General features: G+C 36.6%; 1 protein-coding gene across 2 annotated transcripts in view; it reads right to left on the bottom strand.

Annotated features, from left to right (window-relative positions):
* Nucleotides 1–24776, bottom strand: part of LOC135744243 (potassium/sodium hyperpolarization-activated cyclic nucleotide-gated channel 2-like) — a 93970-nt gene that overhangs the window by 7915 nt on the left and 61279 nt on the right. For both annotated transcript variants that reach the window (XM_065262246.2, XM_065262245.2), the window contains 3 exons: nucleotides 22785–23003; nucleotides 5647–5793; nucleotides 3800–4040 (listed from right to left, as the gene is read on the bottom strand). In XM_065262246.2, the coding sequence (XP_065118318.1) occupies nucleotides 3800–4040; nucleotides 5647–5793; nucleotides 22785–23003 (607 nt within the window). The remainder of the gene's footprint in view (nucleotides 1–3799; nucleotides 4041–5646; nucleotides 5794–22784; nucleotides 23004–24776) is intronic.

Below are 24776 nucleotides of genomic sequence, written 5' to 3'. Positions count from 1 at the left end.
AATTTTGTACCAGTTAAATTTTAGGGGTACAAAACCGTTAACTGTACCTTTTCTGACAGTGTATATCAAACCAAGAACTAGCACAACAAAACCACAATCAAGGGTTAAAATGTCACGCTAAATACACATGCAACAATGCAGGTGCAAACACTCTTTTGTGGAGGTACACATAAGCACAATACTTCATTTGCATCTAATTTGCACTTCCTTTTGATTATAAACCATCACAATTCACATACAAAATGTTTCAAAAACAGCTACCATTTCATTTCCCCTAGTGTTTTTTTTTTCAAGTTACCAGTCAGCACCAGCATTTTTATTAAAGGGGACAGAGAATGAAAAACCATTTTTACCTTGTCTTTGTTGAATAATGGTAGTCTACCCGCATTCACGAACATACAAAAAGTGCTAGACATGCTAAACATCCCAATTCCTCTTTTAGAAATGTCAGCCAGAAAACGGCCCAATCTGGAAAAACTGATGGTTATGACATCACAGGCATCTCACTGCCCCTCCACTTTAAAATAATTGGCTACATTTTTTGAGTGGCAGCAAAGTCAGCCAATCAGTAATGAGATTGCAAGTTAAGCCAGTAGGGGGAGCCAAATAGGTGCAAAACCACTTGTTTAAAATCCCCCACCTCAATAGAGCTATCTGAGAGAGGTTTTTATGAAGCTTCTAAGGCATTACAGACCCAAACAAAAAATGTTTGTCTACATGTCACATCACAGAACAAGGATAAATACCCCGTTCAATCATTCTATGTCACCTTTAAGTTTAATGCCTTACAGATTTTTTATTTAAATATATAAACATACAATTTACCAAATAGTCAGTTCAGACCCTCTGCTTTAAAAACAAAACAAAAAACGTTTCACCTTATCTTCATTTGTTCTCTCTTTATCACCTCTCAAATCACATATTGTTTCATAACCTTTAACATCTGCAGACCTTTTCTGTTTTACAAACAGCTCTTTGTGAATCTAGAGACTACAAAAATAAGAAAGAAATGGTTCAGTTATGAACCTTGACAGAATGATTCTTTAGGGAACAAAAATAGTTCTTCTATGGCATCGGTGTTAAAGGGGTCATATTATGAAGTTTTTTTAAAGATGTAAAATAAGTAATTGGTGTCCCCAGAGTGCTTATTTGAAGTTTTAGCTAAAAAAAAACACTCAGATAATTAATCATAGCATGTTAAAATTGCTACTTTGTAGGCCTGAGCAAAAATGTGCCGTTTTTGGGTGTCCTTTAAAATGCAAATGAGCTGAACAAATGCAAACACTGATCACAATGATGGTGGTTTGTTGCAATTGAAATTCAGTTGTTCTGCAAATTATTTTTTCTCTCTTTCTCTCTGTACTAAATGGAAGTGTCGTGGTTGGATAGTGCAGATTAAGGGGCGTTATTATTGTAATTGGCCTTGCTACCTACCTCACAAAACAAGCTAAATCTGAACGACCTCATTTTTTAAAGCTTGCACAGAATGGCTTACCAAAACTCAGTTACTGTGTTGATATTTTTCACATTTTCTTGGTTGATAGATGCACTGGGGACCCAATCATAACGCTTAAACATGAAAAAAGTCAGATTTTCACGCTATGACCCCTTTAAGGACCATTTACAGCAACTAATTTTATAAAAATGTACAGCAGGGATCTGCAACCTTTTGTGAGCAAGGGCTACCACAATGGATAAATCAATCTGAAGGGATACTTTTTTGAATAGCCTACTCAAAACTTTTTAACATTTTTATTTTACTTGTTGATACGTTTTATCATTGTTTAAAATGTTAACATACATAAAAGATGCCAAGCTAATATAAAAAATATGTAATAAATAAATATTAAAATTGAGGCTATTAATAGAATGTGCATTGGCAGGCAACGCACAGACTCCGTGCGGGCACCATGTTGGAGACCACTGATGTAAACCAAAGCTATCTGTATTCCCAACATGAAACCTCAATGAAAATTCTATTAGGTCTCCTGAGCTACAAAAAAGCATTAACAATATCCTCTGTGTAATACTGAGATGCAGATCCTTTTCATCTGAGGCTACACAAGTCATTCGTTTGTTTCTAACCTTTCCAAGGTCATGCACTGAGAGCTCGTCCAAACCCTCTGCAGCTAAAAACAGCTGACTCATGTGAATTTAGGGCTGCAGAGAGATCACGTTCCGGTCCTCAGCAACACACATCTTACCACAAACTCTTCTAAAATTCACATGATAATGGATTTCCAACATTCTGGTTTACATTTAGAGATATTTGGTATCTAAAAGCTATCAGCATCTCCCAAAGTCTCTTGAGAATTTTAAAACTACGTTCTGAGGTCTTATGACTCTCCAACCACAAAAAATAAAGGTTCTCAGTAGGGTACTGTGTGGTGATGCCATAAAATAACCATTTTTGGTTTCCTAACAAACCTTTTAGTTCTTATAAGAACAATTTCTTTCTTTTTATGGTCTAAAAGCCTTTTGGATCCATAAAATTTGACTGTTGGCATACTGTGCGGCAGGCCTGGTGCACTACCGCTGTGCCACCACCTGGTCAAGTCAGGCCTGCCGCACGGTAGACCTGGGTTCGAAACCATGCAAAGTTTCTTATAAAGTTATTCTGAATAGCCGAAATGTACTTAGACATAAACATCTTAGAATACCACTGACCACTTCCCTTTATTAACTCTTTCACCGCCAGCGTTTTTTTTTTTAAAGTTGCCAGCCAGCGCCAGCGTTTTTCATGAAGTTTAATGCCTTCCAGAAAATGTTCTTCTTTAAATATATAAACATACAATATACCAAATGAAAGAACAGACCCCCTGCTTTCAAAAAAAAAAAAAAAACGTTTCATCCTATCTTCAGTGGTTCTTTTGCAATCAGCTTTTGAATATGGGTAGGTTTCTGCAAAAACACCACATTTTGAGCAAAAAGCAGAGATAATTCCATTTTTGTGACGGACTTTTCATAGAGATCCCATTCAGAGCGATCTTTAAAACAGACACGAACATGCAGCAGCTTGCCATAGGGCAATACTTCCGGGTTTAAAAAGTTGCGGAAGTAATAGCGGTATTGCGGAAAGACGGAAAATCTCGTCAATGGCGGGGAAGCGTTTTCTCTTAATTGACGAGATATCTCGAGATATCTCGTCAATGGCAGGGAAAGAGTTAAATTTGTATAATTCTTAATAAGTCTTATATTATTTTTTCTTCTTTATCACCTCAGTTTGCCCAGCGACAACCAACCCCTTTCTTTAACTTTTATTAAAACCTTAAATTCCCATAAAATTTTATAATATAGTTTATCTTCTATAGGATTAGCTAGTCTGGCTCTCTCTCAAGGGTTTTTTCTCCCAAAGACTTTTTCCCCATAAGGGTTTATCTCAGGAATTTTTTCACCCCCTTAGGAGTCAGCTGACCATTGGCTTAACTTTGAGCTACGTAATGTTACATATACATTATATTATTACTCCGCTCACTAGTATGGTTTAATCTTAGCCGGTGTACTTTACTACTTTGTTGCACTATGATTTTTCTGTTTTCTCTTGTTTGGAACAATTAAATAATTGTGAAAAACGCTGTGTACATACAATTGAACCAAATTAAATTGAATTAAGACAGTACTTTAAACCCTAATCAGATCAGTAATTTAAGTTCAATTCATGTACCAATTTGTTACATTTAGTCCTTAAATTATCTTTAAATGTTTAGAGGTTCATTTAGGATTTGAACTCTTTAATTAAGAACTAATTACATCTAGTTTACACAGAAAAGAAACAAGGTTCATTAAAGTGGGATTGTACCTCCAAAGTAGGAGCCATCAGAAAGTTTCAACCCAACGGTTCCTTTGGTGATAACATTCACAACGCCGTGTTGAATGAAGTACATCTTCTTGCCAATAGTTCCCTCACGGATGATGTAATCGCCGGGCTGGAAGACCTCGAAACGGAGCTTTGTCAACATGGCTGTCACGAAGTTGGGTTCAGCGTTGGCAAACATGGGCATGGAGGCCACCAGCTTTCTGCAATTAAAGTTCACTATTTCCTGTGAGATGATAAAAACATATCTAAACTTAAGAGGGGAAAGTGAATTACTTCTTGACAAACTTAATAAACACAATATTTACATTGAATAGTTTAGCAGAAATCATATTTTATTTGACAAAGGGATATATTTACTAACACATTTGAAGCTAAGTTTTGAAGAACATTCAGAAGTGACATTGTTTTCATGTTTATTTTTTAGTTTTGCAAGTTGTGATTATTTCGCAAGACTTGATGTAATCAATTAACATGAAACTTTGACTTTTTATTATAGACGATGAACAACAAAGTCTGTAGGATATCCAAATGCATTTAACGATTTCAAAAAAGGAGCCGTGTTGAGAGCCAAAACATCTGGCAAGTGAAAATATACAGTAAGTTATTTCCGCGCATCTATTTACACCGTGCATTTTCACAGGCGCCTCTAAAATAAACGTTATTCTTCTCACAATGCCGAAGCGCTGCATTAGGGTATGTGAGAGTACTAAAGGTAAAACACACCGCTCTTTATGGACTTCAATGATGCGCTGTCAGAAACATATGACACAAACTAGGTTTGTTATCAGCTCACAGAGATTCGCAAGTGCCTACAGTTTTTTATTTCTTATTTGCATAAGCAGAGGAATTTGAACTTTTTTGTCACCGTCAATGTTTTCACCACACAGTTGTCAATCCCACAATCCACCTTTACAGGTAATTTCTGTGGTCCACGAATAACAATAAATAAAACAGTAAACTTTTCTTTACAGTAAAGTTGTATTTGTTAAATTTAGTAAATGCATTAGCTAACAACAACAATGAGCAATGTAGTTTTTCAGCATTCATTCTAATGCCAAAACAGGTGCTCATGCTAGTTTGTTTATTTTGTGGCACGAATGGCATGAGGGGGAGTGAATGATGAACTTTCATTTTTGGTTGAAAAATGGTCCTAAAAATAGGCTTTATGTTTATAATTTCATATTTTCTTCCTTTTCATTTTTGTTGTGAAATGTAACAGTGGGATTAGATTCACACACAAAGCAATAACATTCAAACTAAAGATGTGCCGATATATCGGTCAATAATCGCTATCGGTCGATAAAGAAAATTTTGACACTGTCCGCCATCGAAAATGCAATAAATTTCAGCTGTGTGTATAGAAAATGTAAAGAAACATCACTAGTTTAATGTTCAGTATTAATGGTCATTATATGAATAAATAACATTTTAGAAAAATATACCACCAAACTATCGGTTTTGGCAGATATCAGTCTGAATAATCGGCTATATTATCGGTGGAACAGGTAATATCGGTACGTCTCTAATCCAAACAATAGAAAACCTACAGTAGACACAAACAGCTCTGTTTGTTTGAGTCTGTTGTCTTCTCTTAAAGTAACAGTAAATGTAGTAAAAGCTTGAATGCACACAGAAGGGATTTAGCCGTTTGCTGTGACATTGATATATTTTGATAGCTGTTTCCAGTTCAGCATGGTTTTATTGTTTTGAAAAGCTCTGAGACAACAGCAGGGCCTTCTGGGAGATTTTTCCACACAGCTTTACAGATAAAGACAAACCTTTGCAAGGACACTTTGTACCTAAACTAACACACCTCTGTGAATACTCACCTCTCTGAGCGGCTCATTGAGTTCCTCAAGGATACTCTCTTCATCAAACATCTTGCCCTGGTAACGGTGCTCGTAATAATCATGGATCTTCTGTCGGAAATCCGCTGGAAGTTTGTGGAAAGACATGTACTGCTCCACTTGTTTGTACTGCAGAGAGAGAAAATCAGGCATGAAGGATTTGTGGTAATGTCTTGTACCTTGTCTGTGAAATCTAGGCAAAAAAATTCAATCTTTGACATCATCTTACTCTGATAATATTATAGACATCAAGGTTACATTTTTACAGCAGGTACTTTAAATTATGTACAATGATTTTATGTAGAAAACAGTAAATCACATAAATGACTTTAGCTGTGTTTCATAGACTAGGGCACACATATTTTTCTGAGTGTTTGAAAGCCTTATGTCTATATTTGATTGCGTCATCTGGTCCTCTCAAGTTTTAATCTTAAAATCTGAGGACAAGATAAAATATAAATAGAATATAAATAGTTGCATTTCAATGTTAATTTAAACAATGATTATCTGAAGTGTGAAATTAACATGTATATTTATGCATTTGGCATATGCTTTTATCCATTACAAGATATGCTGATGAAAAATGTATGTGTTCGCTGGGTTCGAACCAATGACCTTTTGCGCTGCTAACACATTGTTCTACATTAAAGCTATACAGGCACCATATGTGAGCCTGTACCACACAACCGATCATAAGGGTCATTTTTTTTATTATACATTTATACATCATCTGAAAGTTGAATAAATACTATAAGCTTTCCATTGATCTAAGGTTTGTTAGGATAGGACAATATTTGCCCGAGGTACAACTGTTTGAATAACTGGAATCTGAGGGTGCAAAAAAAAATATTGAGAAAATCACATTTAATGCTGTCCTTAAAGACCTTAGCAACTGCATGCACTCAAAAAAATAAAGTTTTTACAGTAGGAAATTTACAAAATACCTTCATGGTCTTTACAAAATATTATTTTGGCATAACAAAATCAATAATTTTGACCAATGCAATGTATTTTTGGCTTTTGCTTCAAATATACTACTGACACTTCATAACATCATGTGTTATTAAACAAGCTAATTTGACATTTTGTTTAGAAAAATTTAAAAATATTACTTCGGAGATGACTGAGAAAATTAGTTAGTGCCTGTTTTTTACAAAGCAAAATCCCCAGAGTTAAATGAACACTGCTGGCTGTAAGAATCAAGTCCAACTAAAACAAACACTGATCACCATAATGATGGCTTTATAATGAAAGTTAAAAACATAACTCCACAGATTTAAATGCAATTTTAGGTTTCCAACAGAGATGGTGATAATGAGTATAAAGTTACAGATTGCAGCTTTTAATTCTGCTTCATTGTTACTTTTTAACTCTCTGTAAGATTGGGACAATATGTACACCGAGCAGAGTTCATTTAACTCTGGGGATTTTGCTGTGTAGAAGAGTATCCAGGTCTATGATATCAGTATGTTATATAATGTACGTCCCCAAATCCGAGCCTTGGAGCGTTAGTTACCGCTAACAAACCAGACATTCCTCAAACTGTGTTATTTACAGAGACAGAAAGAGAACGGCAATGATGGAGTGATTTACCGAAAACAGGTCAGACTATGATACATTAGCATTGCAGCCATATACATTCCCTGTTGCTCAGTAGCTTCTGCTGACAGAGGGGTTTCTGTAGCACCTGTAATGTCTGGGAACCACTTGTGAGAATAGTTGGCCACATGTTGGGCTTTTTAAAGGTCTTACAATTACTCTTGTGCCAAACTTCACGTGTACATGAAAGTAGGCTGCAGATTTCAGCATCAGCAAGTGAACTGTATTCCAAAAATATTTTAAAGGGATCTTGTATGATAAATTGTATCATACTGATTACAGTAAAGTGGAATTTGTTAACATTAGTAAATACATGAGCTTACATTAACAATGAGCAATATAGTTTTTCAGCATTAATTCTAATGCCAAAACGGGTGTTCATGCTAGTTTGTTTATTTCATTGTACATTAAGTAATTGATGTTGGGACGATGAATTATAAGGAAAAATTTGCAAATAAACTAATATTTAATATTTAACGTTCTTTACCTTATTTACTGTATGAGGTAAATAGCCATATAATAAGCGGGATAATGTATAGGCAGCCTGTTGTTAGCAGTTTAACAGCACTATGAATTCAGACGTCAACAATCTTTCTATAAAGTCACTAAATACAGCGGTCATGACATGTCTAACACTGATGAGTACATGACTCGATCACGGCTCAGTTTTCATTCAGTTTGGCTCTAATTGAGGCAATAAAAGATGAGGTTTGAGTCGTTGACGTCATTCACAGGACTATCAGCACATCTTCACACTATTGCTTTCTCCTGACTTGACCATGAAACACAATTTGCTTTATCGGCCTGTCAGTAAACCATTAGATCAACACAGCTGGTTCATTAATTGAGTAACGAAGAGATCTTCACCGATCAATGATGTGCTGGAAAAAACCAAGATGTGTCAGGAAATACTGTAGATCCACTAAAGCTATACTAAATAGTTAAACTGGCCAATGGCTCCCAATAAATATTTTATGACATACTGTAAACCTTAATTATATCGTGACTCAATGAGGATGCCGTAAACAAGAAAAAGATAATACAAGACAAGAAGCCTGTGTAAACCACCATGTTGCTAGGATGTTGTGGGTCGTTGCCAGGATGCTGATTCAAAGTCTACATGTATATAATGTTTTGGTCTCTATGACTCAGATCAGTTCTTCAATGGACAGTATAGTGACCAAAAGTGATGTTTATTGTTAAACAATTGCCATCTTGACATTTTTATTCAAATGTTTTATATAAAATGTGTTAAAATTGTTTATGCATGTTGCATTGGTTTTTTTGGAGAATTAACACAAGCTCATCTTTAAGAACATGTTAAAGAGGCTAGGCAAAAAAATGACACATCTACACATGTGCAACGTTTATAAAGGATGATAACTACAAAAGGGGATCAGCAAATATTAACAACAGATAAAATTGTAGTCAGTGTATGCTTTATTACCCATAAGCTTTTTGTTTAACATTGCAATTATTTGTATGTTTGAATAAAACCCAGATTCTCGAATACGCTGTCATTTGCCTTTTTGCCAAATTATTTTGTCCAATAAATACCAAGGTTGTACACACACACTCTCTCGTTGCACACATAGACATCACATCCTTATAGGAGAAAGATTTTGCATTGTGGTGCATTTCAAGTCAACCTACTCACAGAATAGAATGACAGAAGAAAATGAGAGGAGAGAGGACATAATATGAGGAGGTGATGGGGGTGAGGGAAGAGATTGAGAAGAGAGGGATTGAGAAAATGAGTAAATTGGAGAATAAAAGGAGAAGAGAGAAGAAAAGGAGGCGAGAGAAGAAGATGAGAGGAGGTGAGAATAAAAGGAGAGGAGAAAGTAAGACGAGAGAACAAGAGGAGGTAAGAAAATAATATGAGATGAGAAAATAAGAGGAGGTGAGAGAAGAAGATGAGAGCAGAGAAGAAGAGGAGGTGGGAGAAAAAGATGAGAGAACAGGTTAAGAGGAGGTGAGAGAATAAGATTAGAGAACAAGGGGAGGTGACAGAAGAAGATGATAGGACAGAATAAGAGTAGGTGAGAGAATAAGATGAGGGAACAAGGGGGATGACAGAATAAGATTAGGGAAGAAGATGAGGAGGTGAGAGAATAAGATGAGGGAACAAGGGAGGTGACAGAAGAAGATGAGGAGGTGAGAGAATAAGATGAGGGAACAAGGGAGGTGACAGAAGAAGATGAGGAGGTGACAGAAGAAGATTAGGGAAGAAGATGAGGAGGTGAGAGAATAAGATGAGGGAACAAGGGAGGTGACAGAAGAAGATGAGGAGGTGACAGAAGAAGATGAGAGCAGAGAAGAAAAGGAGGTGAGAGAATAAAGCCGAAAGTATACTAGGGACGTCCGCGTATGCGCGCCGTCCGCATGACATCATTTTCGTCACCAGGAGGGTCCGCGGCCGGCCGCGCGGACCGTCCGCGTGCAGCCCAAAATTTGAGACCGCGCGGACAGTGCACGTACAGTCCGCGTACGACAGCGCATGCGCGAGAAAATATTTAGACAGGACACTCCACTATAAACAATTATACAAAGGTAATAGACAGCATTTGCACACACACTATCGTTTTTCTTCTTTAACTTTTACTTCTTCCAAGAACAGAAAGCTGTGGAGCATGTTTGTTTGATTCCTGTTCTTTGTTGTCTTGTTGTTTTTACTAAACTGTGTTTGCAATGGTGGATCAGTTACTTTTCTTCACCTATCCTAATGTTTTAATGTACTGTAAATGTCGCCAAATCAGTGCTGCCCTGACAGCCTGTTAGACTAATAATTTGAATAAGAAATCATTTGTATTGCGTATAGTGTCGAACGCGGCCATCCGCGTGTAGCCGCGGGGACTATACCCGGAAAGCTGCGCGGACGCGTGCGCGTGCGAGCCGGACGCGGACGCGGAAAAAAAGTATACCCGGGCCTTAAGATGAGAGGAGAGAACAAGAGGAGGTAAGAAAATAAGATGAGAGGAGAGAACAAGGGGAGGTGAGAGAAGAAGATGAGAACAGAGAAGAAGAGGAGGTGGGAGAAAAAGATGAGAGAACAAAGGGAGGTGACAGAAGAAGATGAGAGGACAGAATAAGAGGAGGTGAGAGAATAAGATGAGGGAACAGGGGGGGGGGGGTGACAGAAGAAGATGAGGAGGTGAGAGAATAAGATGAGGGAACAACAAGGGACAAGCCTGATCCCTCACGTGTTGATCATAAAAGCAGTATGTTTGCACATGCGAGTGATCCTGTGTTTAATAAACTTGCTGTGCGGAGATATGCGCTTAGACGCAACTAAATAAGGATTGTTCTGTTTGCAATCGCGTATTTTAGACTTTTCAAAATATGATCTAGTAGTCTAGAGTTTTTTCTTCAAAATGATGTGAAAATCATTCAGCCTACTCATTCACATAAAACAATATATTGATTTACAATTTCTAAGACACTTTTGCTTGGGAAAGGCCGAGAGAATAAGATGAGGGAACAAGGGGAGATGACAGAAGAAGATGAGAGCAGAAAAGAAAAGGAGGTGAGAGAAAAAGATGAGAGAACAAGAGGAGATAAGAAAATAAGATGAGATGAGAAAATAAGAGGAGGTGAGAGAATAAGATGAGAGCAGAGAATACACTGTATTTTTATACAAAAGAAAATACTGGCTGCTGTGGTTGCCAGAAAAGTTCTGTAAAAAAATTAAATAATAAAAAAACAACAAAGTTTTATGCATCACTGTGACATTTTGTATATTACAAATCTTAGCTCAATAGAGAATTTCTTTAAATGATTTGAACTGTTAAGAAACTCTTCTTTTCATGGTAAAATACAGATGTGATTGCCGGAAAACTGCTGTAAAAATGACCTAGCATTGTGTACTTACCCCAACCCTAACTATAATCGAACACTAAAATCAAAGGGAAATGATAAGTGAAACAACAATGGTATGGAAGCAGCTACTCCTGGTTGTAAGCTTAAACTAAAGTCAACTGTGACACAAAAAGCACACTTTGCGAAAACAAGTCCCCTTCATCTCATTTTGGTTGTCACTTTGTCATGTATTACCCCATGTAACTAATGCCCCAGCTATCATAAATAAACTGAGGACTCTGATTATTACCTTTGTACAGTACAAAAGAACATGGCTGTACCTTGGTAAAGTGATGGTATCACTCATTGTCAACTTGGCCATTAGTAGAAAAATGAAAAAAGCTTTTTCTTCATTTTTTTGTAGGCCATTCTGTAAGTCATATAGGATATGTGTCTGTCAAATGCATAAATAGATTATTGTAACGTTCATAATTGTAACATACATTATCCAAATCAAATATATATACAATACAATACACATACAATAAAATACACAAACAAACCATTTTTGATGTAAGGTTATGTGGAGGAAGCAGAATTTGACTCCAGATCTTACCAACCTTGCATTTTAGCATTGTTAAAAAATCCCAAGATAAGCAATTGTCTTGATATAAAGGTTATCCTTAAAGTATCATGAAAATATTACTTTTCCATGTTTAAGTGCTATAATTGGGTCCCCAGTGCTTCAATCAACCTCGAAAATGTTTAAACCAACTTATGCAGAGTTCAGACTGCATGATTTTCAAACTAGTTGGGTCACAGATGTTTTCACACTGCGTGACTATCTGGGGAGGCGTTCAGCCGTTGCTGTTTCAGACTGCTTGATGGATTTACGACAAGGATTTTCATACTGCATGACTTTACTGTAGGAAGAATCGGTGACAACTTTGTCCTGGTCTGCAAACTACATCTCACAACCAAACGCACGCAAGAATTGACGCAAGGAAACAACGCGAGGTCACGCGTACAAGACTTCTCACGTTAGACTGGATTATTGAAATTGGTAGCCCGTAAAAAGCTTACCATGCAAATTGCATGTGCGCTCATTTGCAGCAGAAAGAAGACGAAATAAAGATTATAAAGGAGGAAATGGTTGGGGAGACTGCTCCCTGAACTTCCAGTTGTCCTGTACGTTGCTCTCTCATTGGCTGTAGGTCATTTTCAGTCAAAACACATTTCACACGGCATGAAAATCACCGACAGGTCCAGATATTTAGCATGCCAGATATCTCACGGATGTCGGCGACTCGTCGGCCATTCTCTTAAATCACGTCTTTGATAATTCACACTGTGTGATTGTCACTCGCGTGCACAAGCATCCATTTGCCTGTGATTTCGGGCATTTGTCGGGGATTTCTCAAAACCTGTCGGCAAGTCAAAATCAGGGCTAAAATCGTGCAGTCTGAACTTAGCATTAGTTTTGGTAAAGATTCTCTGCAAGTATGTAATAATTAATTATCTGTATAGTATTTTAAGCTAAAACCTCACGTACATACTCTGGGGACACCAAAGACTTATTTGACATCCTAAAAAAGTCTTGTGAAATGTCCCCTTTAAAGGTCACATGTTGTGCAAAATCCACTTTTACAAGATGTTTGGACATAAATGTGTGTTGGCAGTGTGTGAACACAACAACCCTAAAATAAAATAAATCCACCTACTTCTTTTTTAATCCACATTAAACCACAACAGTCCTAATGTGACATCACACAAACAAAGCCCCGCCCACGGCCACTGACTGACTGCTTAATTTTACCCAAAAGCTTCATTAATTCGACTAAAGATACTATTGTCTTAGACTGTCTCACAGGAATCAGGTATATTTTAACTAAAAGAGCTCACTGTCTGTTGGTCAGGGATTGAAGAGTTGTAGCTCATTTGCATTGAAAGGTAAAGACATCAAAACAGGACTTTTTTGCTCCCACCCAAATAGGGACATTTTGGACATGATATAGCAAATGTGACCAGTCACGGAAAGTAGGGACACAAGTCAGATCTGGGCAATTATTCACATATTCTGAAAGTGCAGTTTCTAAGCTTTCCAACGATGTGTGACACATGGAAATTTGATAAGATTTGTAGAAGTTGTGGCCATTTGAATATAGGAACTCAGAAATACTCAAACCGAGAACATCGAGACGAAAGAGACTCTTCTTTTCAGCTGGGGGAGACAATAGGGCTCATTTACATCTCATTTAGCTAAGCCATGCCCCCTGTAAAACCCTTTTTGAGATGTTCTAGCATCATATATGTAGTATTTTATGACCAAATGACAACACGCAAAAATAAACATGACTCTTTTTACCTTTGTGGGGATCACAAGTCGAATCCAGTCTGTTTCAGATTATCCAATGACCATATTTGTCCACAAATGCGTATAATCCGTGAAATATAGATTGTTTACATCAGATTTCGCATGAATGTCTGGTAATACAATATAATATATAATCTGAAGACTATTTAAATCGTAACATGTAAGGGTATAGCCTATGAGCTTACACTCCGTTAAACACATGAACCCGCCTTCAAAGTTTGTATTTAAAATAGGGAAGTAGTATAATAGATCATCCAAACAGCGCCGTCGAAAACGTGACATCCTTTAGAGAGGTTACCAATGGCTCGCTCGTTCCTCCATCAGCCAATGACTTCATGGAAAATATTGATAGACAAAACATGTAGCCAATTATATAAAGAATACAACGATATCTGTGTAACGTCTGTGTGTCTGGACTCATGCTGCGCTGCAAGAACTGACATAGAGATGACGTCAAAGTACCGCGAGAGCGAGTCGAAATTAAACTACTCCGTAAGATTTCTTGAAGCGCTCTCGCGGTACTTTGACGTCATCCTACTGCGGCGCCGCATAAAGTCAGTGACGCGGCTGACGTACGATGCGGCTGACTGTTATTTGTTCCGCCCCAGCTTCTTTTATTTTTCTTTTGTTTTGTGCGCCCGAGCTTTACAGTCTGGGGAGACGCAGGCTATAAGTTTGAAAAAAAAAAAAAACTTAGCAAACATGTCTGAGGAACAGGGCAGCCCACTACAGTCACGTGACTTCACGCTCGAGCCGGAAGAGAAGACAATGCTGAATAAAGTCGTAATTCTGCTATTTTTGGACCAAACTGTATTTTCGATGCATCAACACAATCTTACTGACCCACTGATGTCACATGGACTACTTTGATGATGTTTTATTACCTTTCTGGACATGGAAACCATACATAGATTTTCAATGAAGGGGATAGAAAGCTCTCGGACTAAATCTAACGATAAAACATCTTAAACTGTGTTCCGAAGATGAAGGGAGGTCTTCCGAGTTTAGAACGACATAAGGGTGAGTCATCAATTACATTATTTTCATTTTTGGGCAAACTATCCTTATTTAGTAGTCACGCTGTTCCCTTTGGGGGCGGAGGCGAAAACAAAAGCTTATACAGTATGTAAATATACACACAGACAATGATGCCCCCCGCTGCACGCTAGAATCTCCGGAAAAACAAGCCTATTTTAACCGCAAAATGTACGCTTTTAAATATACAAAAACTGCTATCTCAAACATGGAGAGGCTTCTTCTTGATCTCAACTAACAGATTCTGCAATAAAACGAAAATCACAAATTTTGAAAAAAACCTTTCTCATTTTCTCGAAACTTGTGCTGCCGACTTGTGTCCCTGGTTTCCGTGACGGGTCACAAATGATCTGTGGTGTATTTTGAGCTGAAACTTTGCCTACACATTCTAGGCACACCTGAGGGCATAATATGTGCCTTATAGATTTAGTGATCTTTAGGGAAAATAAATCATTCATGGAAGACTCATCTCCTCTCATAGTTGAAGTGCTATGTTAATTAAGCAGCGTCTCAGTGTTTATGTGTCAGAAGTCTTTTGGGAGAGATGCTGTTCGAATGCATTTCAAGATCAGAGTAATAAATGCAGTGGAAGAAATCCAGGTGATTACGGATTAAGAGGTTCTACAGGGAGAAGATGGATAATACGAGGAGGTTAGTGCATGGAGAAGAGAGAAGATCTACAGTTATTTTTTATGCCTGTGTCCTCAGGCTGTTCTGTGCCAAAGCGGGTGGTGAGACAGCTCGGCGAAACCCGAGAGATACGGTTTGGTGTAGTTGTCAGGCAAGAGCCAGCTGCTGACGGCAGGAGAGGATTGTACTTTATCTGAAAGCCCAATAAAAAGCCCATTTCATGACAACAGCAGACGAGGGCATTGGGTCTAATTGAAATTCTTCACTTGTTACGTTCTCCAAAATATTTCAGGCCCACCCAGAAGCACTAGAAATGCAACACTCCAGGGGTCTACAAACTAGGCAGTGATTTTATCAGTGCGGAAAATCCCTATAAAGTCTAGAGCCCACAGAGGCCTTTTTTGGAAAAGAACTGCCCACCTAGACAAAAAGAGACTAGCTGACCTACATGGAAATTGTTCAATCCAGACTCACTTGCCGTATGTACCTCTTCCTAAAGCTAAAATCACTGCATTTTTCAATGGAATGTCCACGAGAGCGTTTGCTTTTTCTTTGTTTTGAAGCAGGATTGTAAAATGTTACCAAAGCACATACCCACATTTCAACATGCTCGTTTTTGTTAAAGGGGCAATGTGTACATTTTAGGAGGAACTATTGACAGAAATGCAATATAATCTACATAACTATATTATGAGTGGTGCATACACATAACATAATGAAAATGTTTTTGTTATCTTAGAATATGACGCTTTTATCTACATACACCGTGGGTCCCCTTACATGAAAGTCTCCATTTTGCACCGCCATGTTTCTACAGTAGCCCTAAACAGACAAATTGCTCTACCACTACATTGATCAATTTAAAGCTAAACTTAAGACATTCTTCTTTAACAAAGCATTCACATAAAATGTCCAGTAAATGTACTTATCCTGCACTAGTTAGTTTGTCTACAACAAAGCACTCACATACCTCATATGGGTAATATACTTATGCAGCAATAGGTAGCCTGTCTGGAACCGAGCCGATTTTAAACCACAATACTGTATGAAACTTGCATTACATTGCGAACAGCCCCTACGCTAATAGAATTCTGCTTTTCTCTACCTGTCTCGTCCTCGACCCAGAGGACAATGAGACAAACAGACCCAGTTCCTGCTGCTGTGAAGGTCATCGCACCACTGATCTACTGGCTGTCCTTCAACGTGATGCCCAGCAGATGTGCGACCAACGACCACCGGCTGAACCAGTTTAATCCACTTACCCGCTTCCTATCCCTACCGTGTCTATATATATAAATAAATATTAATCTCTCCCAAGGGTTTTTGTCCTTTTAGTAGTTTTTCCCACTGTGTTTTCTCCTAGGGGGGTTTTTCGTCCCCGGGAGATTCAGCCAACTTTGTCTTAACTTAGCACTTTACTATAGACGTTACATTATTACTACGCTCGCTTGTATGGTTTAGCCTTAGCCGCTATATTCTACTTCTTATATTATCTATTGATTTTCTGTGTTTTCCTCTACATCTACTCATGTAAAGCTGCTTTGAAAAACTGTGAAAAGCGCTATATAAATAAAATTGAATTGAATTGAATTGTCTCAGATGATGACGTTTGTCTTGTGGTGGCTACTGTAGCTTCTCTATGCGTTTCGAAAAGGAGGAGTGAGTTGTGGCTGAGCCGTTGGTTGCAATTCACATGCAGCAAAAATCTACACAGTGCACCTTTAGGTAGATTTGTGCCGTTTGTATTTATTTATGTTCATTTGCACGCAGATGCATGGCATGCCTAAGCCACTTACGCTGTCCTTGTGGTAATTTTTTTATAAATCACCACCGACTATAACGTACAGATGTATTTTGATTATTCATTACTGTCCCTTTAGTAAGTCACCACTATGCTTTCCGTAAAGAACAAGTTCTTGACATACCTTGACAGAACACTATCAATCCTGCAAGTAAAGACATCAGACGTCACACAAGCATAAACTGAAGAATATACGCCGTTAATGTTCAGTATCGTCTGCTTTGTAACCTTGAATGAACCCGCAACAAAAAGAGAAAAATTGAGAGTCTACAGTGCCTCTAGTGGACACTTCAACCCGAAGATGCAGCGAAAAGAGTACAAGGACAAATATATTTCAGGTTATGCCGAAATGCCGAAACTTAAATTAAAATGAGGATGTGTAGCAACAGTGTTTTCAGCCGCGTTTTAACGATTTGGTGTACACGCACCCTAAATGTAATGCGTCTAATCAGAATTTGTTTTCCTTTTTACATTAACACTACGATAACAGATCGCCACGAATAAAAGTTAGTAGGCAGTGTTGGTTGACACCATCTGTGAAGACAACATAAATATAGATTAAAAAATATGTTAAAATAAATAATAATCAAAAAATTCATATTTATAAATTACCATGAATTGTGTAAAGCCAAGATTGGGATGGTTTCTTCCTCTACTTGTTCTGATCTAACCAGCACTGTCAATCTCTTTAAGTATGCAGACTGCTTGCCAACCTTACAGATTTAGCACACAGTCAACACACTTTTATAGCAGAGATAAAAATAAGTAATGCGAGCAAACACACATCACAGACACAAACACATACATTATGACACATATGTTACATGGAACCATGCTGTTTCATTTGATCATAGCTGTGAGCTGCCCAACATATAGTGGATGCGTTCAGCTGATCCCATGAGATCGGTGTGTGTATTTGTGAGAGACTTTTAGTGAGACTATACAGGAAGACATTTCAAATGAGTCTTTGTGTCCAAAACAACCCCGGTGGCCAAAACCAACCTATCCTCCAACCCATAAGATTGTCATTTATCCATTCCCCAAAATATGACCAACAGATGTGTTTACTAAATTAGCATCTTAACGGGCAGCAGGTGAAATTAAAGGTGTGTTGTGTAACTTTTAAAATAATGTCTTGACAGAAATGCAATATAAGATGTATTATCAGTGGTGTACAAAGACCTTACAAAACAAACTTTGTTGTTTTTGTTACTGTAAATGAGCTGTTTAATCTACATACACCGTGCGTCCCCTTACGTAGTCTCCGTCATGTTTCTACAGTAAGAAACAGAAAAACTGTTCAACAGAATGTATTTCGTCTCTATGTTATCTCAGAAGACGACATGTTAGTCCTGTGGCGGCAAGCATAAACAGCAAAAAATTACTTTCTAACTTAGAATTTTTGTCTTATTGTCATTAGAAATATCTAAAAATCAAGATGTATTTTCTTGATGAGCAAAATGACCTAAGAAAATAAGTCTAGTTTTAAAACAAAACATATCAAATATAAGTGAATTTGTGCTTAAAACAAGAAGTTTGAATTTACTTAATACAAGAAAAATTCAGCAAAAATGTCTTATTCCATTGACAGATTTTTTTGGCTTGTTTTAAGCACAAATTCGCTTAAATTTGATGTTTTGCCTACAAACTAGACTTATTTTCTTAGGTCATTTGCTCATCAAGAAAATACATCTTGATTTAAGAAGTTTTCGATATTTTTTTACTGAAAACAAGACAAAATACTGAGCAAGAAAGTAATTTTTTGCAGTGAAGTTCGTTTACACTGCAAAAAAATATTTTTAAGAAAAAAAAAAATTGTATTTTTGTCTTGTTTTCAGTAAAAATATCTACAAATTTTGAAATTAAGATGCTTTATCTTGATGAGCAAAATGACCTAAGAAAATAAGTCTGGTTTTTAGACCAAAAATATCAAATTTAAGTGATTTTGTGCATAAAACAAGCAAAAAAATCTGCCAATGGGTTAAGCAAAAAAATCTTAATTTTTTTCTTAAACACTAAATTCAAGAAAAATTCAAGAAAAAATTGCTTACCCCATTGGCAGATTTTATTGCTTGTTTTATGCACAAAAACACTTAAATTTGATCTTTTTGGTCTAAAAACTAGACTTATTTTCTTGGGTCGTTTTGCTCATCAAGAAAAAGCATCTTAATTTAAGAATTTCTAAGAAATTTTTACTGAAAACAAGACAAAAATACTAAGAAAATGTTTTCTTGAAAATCATTTTTTGCAATGTACCATTAATCATTAACACCTTAGTGTGCAGGCAAAGTGAAAATTTATCGTATGGCTTCAGTTAGCAAAGGTTTGCAACGCAAAAAGGTTGTAAATCATTAATACGGTTTTTTATGCAATAAATACCTGTGACTGTACCTTTCTTTATGTGTTTTGTTTTATATGGTTGAGAACTGGTTGGGTTTAGAGGAAGGGTGGGGTTAGATGCTCGAAAATCTTTAAAACCATAAATTATTATGAAATAATTTTTACATTTACAAATGCAAAAAATAAAATGCTTGAATCTGATGTATTAGCAAAAAAAATCCATAAAACGTAACCACAGGTTGTATAAGCTAGAGGGCACTAATCCCTTACACGTACCTTGATGTCATAATAAGGTGCCTGCACAAATAGATAATCAATGAACTCTTTCTCTCATAGATCTAATCTGTTCATTTCTTCATAAAGCACTAATGATATATCATAACTCTATGAAGTTTGAGCTAGAGGCATTCAGAGGAAACAAGGTACCATCCAAACCTTATTACATTGGATCACACTTCTAAACAAATTTGAACAGAATTTAGCACGTTATAAAGCCAAATGTTTTTTTGTAAAAAAGTAGTGTCCTATGTGATTTGTCCAAACATACTGAATAATCAAATAAAAATCCCATCTCTTCAGGATGTTGTTTAATACAGTTATGATCCATTTTTTATCTAACATTTCAGATGTTCTGTATGGAACCAAACAGCCATAAATGGGCATCGTGTACCATCTTGTAACATAATGACAGAATGCAGTTGAACTGTCTCTCTTTCAAACTGAATTACAGCGTCAAGTGGACAATTTTCTAAAATGAGTGCAGAAGAACAGGTCGCTCGTCCCTGACCCCTACAGGTCTTTTCTTTCTTTCCACCGACACACTCTCTCTCTCTCTCTCTTTCTACCAAACCAACACCCATCCCATACACATCACTTCATTATGTGCTCTCAATGACAGAATCACAGCACACACCCATGTCAACTTCACAAGGACTCTGTTGGGACACTAATCTGCTGCCTCATCAATTTTACCTCGGCCAAAGATACACTGCAAAATTGTGCACACACACAAACACATAAATCGAATAGACAACCACCAAAACACACAGAGTCTCTGCTGTCTGTCATCTGCTTGAAGATACACACCCGATTCGAATGACTGTCAAAGCAACCAATCAGAGGGCGTCGTTCTCTATACAAAGCATTCTGCATGGTAACAGAGCTGATGAATGATTGGCTGAGCTCACCGGCACAGAAGAGCTGAAAGCCACTCCAGGTAACAAACACGAAGCACAGAAAAATGACAGCCACGACCAAAGTCAGCACTGCGGTAGGTGCTGTAGTACATTCGCTGGTCGTCTTTCAGCTAATAGAGCTTTTAGTGAAAACAAACAGAGTCGGAAAAGCAAACACATATCTGTCGCATTATCAGTGATTATCCAATCATAGCAACTTCATCTGAAGAGATGCTGACACGACGTAACAAAAAACAAACAGCTGAACAAACGTCAGCTGTGCAACCTGCTGAAACGATAACCACTTTCATGAGTATGAATGATTTTGGTAGTTTGATCGTTATAGTATTTAGAGCTTTTAAAGACCAGGAAGTGTTGTCGTAAGGTGACATCATCAGTTAAACTCAATGCCCCCAAACCTGTTTGTAATGGAGCTCAACAGTACATTTGGATGTCTTCATAATGTCATAAAGAAACACAACTGATATAACAACATTTCAGTAAAGCACTACAAGGCCTAAAATAGGTGTCAGAAAATGAAGACATCCAAAATACACTGCAAAAATGATTTTTAAGAAACAAAATCTTAGTATTTTTGTCTTGTTTTCAATAAAAATATCTAAATATTCTTAAATTAAGATGCCTTTTCTTTATGAGCAAAACAACCCAAGAAAAAAAGTCTAGTTTTTAGACTGAAAATATCAAATTTAAGTGATTTTGTGCATAAAACAAGCAAAACATTTTTTTTCTTGAATTTGGTGTTTAAGAAAAATTTAAAGATTTTTTGCTTACCCCAATGGCAGATTTTTTTGCTTGTTTTATGCACAAAATCACTTAAATTTGATTAATTTGGTCTTAAAACTAGACTTATTTTCTTGGGTCGTTTTGCTTATGAAAAGCATCTTAATTCAAGAATGTTTAGATATTTGTACTGAAAACAAGACAAAAATACTACAAATTTTTTTCTTGAAAATAATTTTTTGCAGTGCAGGTAAAGAATAAGTGGGCGCACTGCAAAAAAATGACTTTCTTACTTTTGTATTTTGTATTTTTGTCTTGTTTTCATAAGAATATAAAAAAATTCTTAAATTAATATGTATTTTCTTGATGAGAAAAATTACCTAGGAAAATAAGTCTAGTTTTTAGTGAATTTATGCTTAAAACAAGCAAAGAAATCTGTCAATGGGATAATAATTTTTTGCTGAATTTTTCTTGTATTAAGTAAATGCAAAAAAACTATAATTATAAAAAGTATTATTCCTTTTTATTCCATTCCATACTTTTTTTGATATTTCTACTGAAAACAAGACAAAAATACTAAGTAAGAAAGTCATTTTTTGCAGTCCTCCCCCATTGTGATTGGACAGCCGAGTGAAAAGTGACATTGACAAGCTGACTGTATTAATTGTGATGATTTAGTGATGCGGTGATGCGTTTAAAAAAAACAGTGTAAAAAACTGTGTATTTGAGTGTTATGCGAGTTTAAAAGTCTTCTGTGGTTGTCTTATCTAACTACCTAACCTTTGCTGCTATCAAGCTAAAACAGCAAGGTATGGGTGTTTGATACCCAGGGAAAACACAAACCGATTAAATATATGTGCCATGCATCACTTTGGCTAAAAGCATAAGCAAAATGCAAGTGTAACAATTGGTGGAAGAACCATACAGGAAGTTATGTGAAGTCACTTCCTGATATCCTCAACCCGACAACAATCGAAAGTAACATTGTTTACTTTTTATCCGAGTATAAAATAAATTGAATGTGTGGATATATTCAGTCTCAGTAAGTGATTCACAGCAGTCTCAGCGCTTTGTGCTTTACACACTTAGCTACGAGTCAAAGTTATTATGCGCGGTAATCAATACCCTTATCACATTACATACTTGTACATTCCCTTCACCAGCCAAATACATGCTGTACCGTGCAAAGTAGAAGTATATGTGCAGAGAGTCCATAAAAATATTTGGATAGTACTATACACAGCAAAATCATCAGTGTTAAAGTAACACTGGTCAGTGTTTATATAAGTCCACACTACAGGGTTAAAAGCTGCAATCTGTGACTTTACCCTCTTTATCGCCAAACCTTAAATTGCACTTTACCTCTTACTTGTAAAGTTATTTATTAACTTTGGTTTAGATGTTGTCTTTGCTTTATTTAAAGTCACCATTATGGTGATCAGTGTTTGTTTTAGTTGGACTCGATTTCTTTTTTTGTCTGGCAATTTTAGGTGATAGAGAGGATAAAGTCACAGATTGCAGCTTAACACTGAGCAGTGTTCATTTATTACTGGGGATTATGTTTTGTAACTTCAGCAGTTAAGCAAGACATTCCTATACATCTTACACGACTAGATGTTTGCTTTACCTTTTCCTGATATTGGCGTCGCGATGAGTCCAGGGATTGGATGAGGGCCGTGGCATGTCCGATAAAGACGGCGTAGCAGGTGGCTCCGACAATCATGCTGAGCATCGTCAACCAGATATCAGAGAGACTCTCTGGAGCTTGTCGTCCGTAACCTATACACAACATGTGGCTCATGGCTTTAAACACAGCAAACGAATACAACTCACTCCATGTGTCATTCTGAAAGAAAGAGAGAAAAACAAAAGCACATAATTGCAGCTTATACCTGTGTATATTTCAAATATTAGACATCAATGAGATGATTAAAAGGAGACTAAATAGACACTTTTGCTTAAGTTTCCTTAATCTTAGATATTTCTCCTGAGATAAAGACTCAAGTTTTAAAGTCTGTAATGAAAAGTCAATGTTATTGAAAATATTATCTGTAAGCCATCTCATCAAATTTACACAAATCCAGATTGTTTTAGTTAAACATCTACAGGTCTTCTTTGTGACCCTTCCTTTTAAACATCCAACAAAAGCCAATTTTGGTGATTTATTGTTCATAAAAGCCGCCTACATGGTGTTAAGAACATCACATGAAAATATAACCTTGATATCTGTAATATTGACTGAGTAAGGTCATTAACTTTGATGCTCCTGATCTCATAAAATGATGTGACTTTAGCCTGGATCTTATTTTTTATTTCTCCTAAGCAGTTAAGCTTTTTTAAACTTTGAGATTAAGTTGATACTTATATAAAACACAACTGATAATTCCTGAAAAGGCATACTGTACTTAGATGCATATTTTATATTCTGTATGCAGTTTTTATTATCACCAATATGTCCTAACCATCCTGTTTTTGTAAGAAAGACCTTTTGTATAGAAAAGAGTTGAAGCTGTCGGATATTTCCTGGATGACAGGGATCAGGGAATGAGGACCTACCAGCAGTCATAAATAAGAAGTCATTAAATGTGCCCTTTTAAAAATGCTTCTCCAGACTGACTTGTGCTGACATCCGGCTAATTCCCAAGGCAAGATTAATTACTGCTGCTGTCCTGCACTCATCTGCTCAAACTGCCAAACTGACGACTGGAAACTGAATCTACAGCACCCCATCCAGAAACCATAAATCTTTGTATTCTGCATATTTCTGATTAAATGTTATATTTTTACATCTTATATACATGTTAAGATTACACTGTAAAAAAATTCCGTAGAAATTGCAGCTGGGTTGCCGGTAACTTACCATAGATTTAAATGTATGTTTTTTACTGGCAACATTTTGTTCAAAGTTAAATGAACATTAAACATGTACAAGTCTTTGTCTTTACAGAGTAAAACTAAAAAACAGCATCAAGCAAAACATTCTGGGAAACAAAATCTGAAGCAAAAAACAGAAAAAGGTTGATGATGATTTCTGGTTCCCAGAATGCTTTGCATGAGGCTGTTATTGTATAGTTTTATTCTGTAACGATAAAGACTTGTTAATATTTAAAATTTATTTAACTTTGAACAAACTCTTGCCAGTAAATAACATAAATGTAAATCTACGGTAAATTACCGGCAACCCAGCTGCAATAACATTGTAATTTCTACGGATTTTTTTTACAGTGTAGGATCAAATTTTGGAGACCATACTTTCTAATTTGAAAAAAGTAGGTTATTTTCAATCTGATGTTGGGTCAAAAATGGACTACCCCAGCCATTGGGTTGTAATTTAACCCATGCTGTGCTGTTTCAATCCAAAATGCTGGGTTGTTTTAACCAATTGTTTGGTCAGATATTACAATTTTCTGGGTTAATTTAACCCAACGGCTGGGTTTGTCCCCTTTTGACCAAACATCAGGTTCACAATAACCCAGCATTTTTTAGAGTGTTGGGTAACATACTACATTTACCACAAGCATAAAATACTTAAAGCGGCCATTTTTTGTGATTCCATTTTTTAAAACTTTGGTTAGTGTGTAAGGTTGCTGTTAGAGCATAAATAAACAATATATTTTCT

Source organism: Paramisgurnus dabryanus, chromosome 6 (genome assembly GCF_030506205.2).
Source record: "Paramisgurnus dabryanus chromosome 6, PD_genome_1.1, whole genome shotgun sequence".
Lineage (NCBI taxonomy): Eukaryota > Metazoa > Chordata > Actinopteri > Cypriniformes > Cobitidae > Paramisgurnus > Paramisgurnus dabryanus.
Note: the sequence above shows the minus strand (reverse complement) of the source record. Positions and strands in the feature narration are given on the sequence as shown.